The sequence below is a fragment of the Galeopterus variegatus genome, unplaced genomic scaffold, assembly GCF_000696425.1.
Source record: "Galeopterus variegatus unplaced genomic scaffold, G_variegatus-3.0.2 Scaffold1417, whole genome shotgun sequence".
Classification (NCBI taxonomy): domain Eukaryota; kingdom Metazoa; phylum Chordata; class Mammalia; order Dermoptera; family Cynocephalidae; genus Galeopterus; species Galeopterus variegatus.
Window position 1 is genome coordinate 9,409 of NW_007727528.1, and position 1,514 is coordinate 10,922.

Consider the following 1,514-nt stretch of genomic DNA (forward strand, 5'->3'; position numbering starts at 1 on the left):
GAGGGTTGGATGGGTTATGCAAAAAGGCCACAATGTTTTCAACTGTTTGGTTATTACCCATCAACCTTAGGGGCCAGGGACATTTTTTGAGCCAGCTAGACTGTTTTTGCCTGCCCTGCTCAGTTTCCTGATTCCATCAGGCCTGATTCCTCTTGTTCATTTTATTGCCATGAATGAGAATTATCAGCTTTCTGAGCATCTGCATCAGCATCAGGTGCCACAGAGACTCTTGCAAAGCCATCTGGAGGGAGAGGTGACCAAACATGAGGCCCAGGAGTGGGTCAGACATGACATCTGAGGTGATGAGTACATGCTTTCTCAAAACTGCTCCCTTGCATTGAGGGCCTAACCCTAACCCCTGAAGGAAGACTTCCTTCTGTGCCTGGTAGGCTCTGGAACTTGCTAGGTCAGTAGGATATAGTATAGGGATTATGACGTCAAACTGATCTCTATTAGAATTCCAGCTGTGCCACTCACTAGCTCAGGAGAGTCACCTAACTTCTTTTGGTCTCCATTTTCCTGCCTGTGCAATGAGGGTCATGCTTGTTCTTAACTTGCAGAGCTGTTGTGATAATTGAATGAGAGAGTGAGGTAATGCACATACAGAACTTAGCGCAGGGCCTGGCNTGTTGTCAGCACCACGCTCAGCCAGTGGGCGAACCGGCCATCCCTATATAGGATCCGAACCCGGGGCCGTGGTGTTATCAGCACCGCACTCTCCCGAGTGAGCCACGGGCTGGCCCAAACTGATCTCTATTGGAATTCCAGTTGTGCCACTCACTAGCTCAGGAGAGTCACCTAACTTCTTTTGGTCTCCATTTTCCTGCCTGTGCAGTGAGGGTCATGCTTGTTCTTAACTTGCAGAGCTTTTGTGATAATTGAATGAGAGAGTGAGGTAATGCACATACAGAACTTAGCGCAGGGCCTGGCACACAGTAGGTGCTCAGTAAATTAAAGCTTGTACTCAGACCAGGAAGCTTGGTTTTCTTTTGTTGCTGTCTTTGCTCTCTTCCCCGTCCTCACTACTAAAATAAAACAAAAAGTCTGAAGAGCTCCAGCTCATCTTTTTCTAATAACTAATGGTGAGGTTGGTGCATGGGATGGTGACTCCTCAGCCCCCTGCCTCTCTCTCTCGTCGCCAGCAGCCCCAATAAGCGAGGCCCGCCCACGTACAACGAGCACATCACCAAGCGCGTGGCCTCCAGCCCAGCGCCACCCGAAGGCCCCAGCCATCCCCGGGAGCCAAGCACACCCCACCGCTACCGTGAAGGGCGGACAGAGCTGCGCAGGGACAAGTCTCCTGGCCGCCCCCTGGAGCGGGAGAAGTCCCCGGGCCGGATGCTCAGCACGCGGAGGGAGCGGTCCCCCGGGAGGCTGTTTGAAGACAGCAGCAGGGGCCGGCTGCCTGTGGGAGCCGTGAGGACACCACTGTCCCAGGTTAACAAGGTGAGACAACATCCCGAAGCTTGTGTGTATGTTGTGGGGGCCAGAGGAGTAACTTGGGGAGCTGAGGT

The 1,514-nt window shown here is 52.7% G+C and overlaps 1 protein-coding gene across 1 annotated transcript in view; it reads left to right on the plus strand.

Annotated features, from left to right (window-relative positions):
* Window positions 1–1,115: 1,115 nt before the first annotated feature.
* Window positions 1,116–1,514, plus strand: part of CIT (citron rho-interacting serine/threonine kinase) — a gene marked incomplete at its 5' end in the record, with an annotated part of 2,488 nt that continues 2,089 nt past the window's right edge. The window contains one exon of the mRNA XM_008576877.1: window positions 1,116–1,446. Coding sequence (XP_008575099.1) covers window positions 1,116–1,446 — 331 coding nt within the window. The remainder of the gene's footprint in view (window positions 1,447–1,514) is intronic.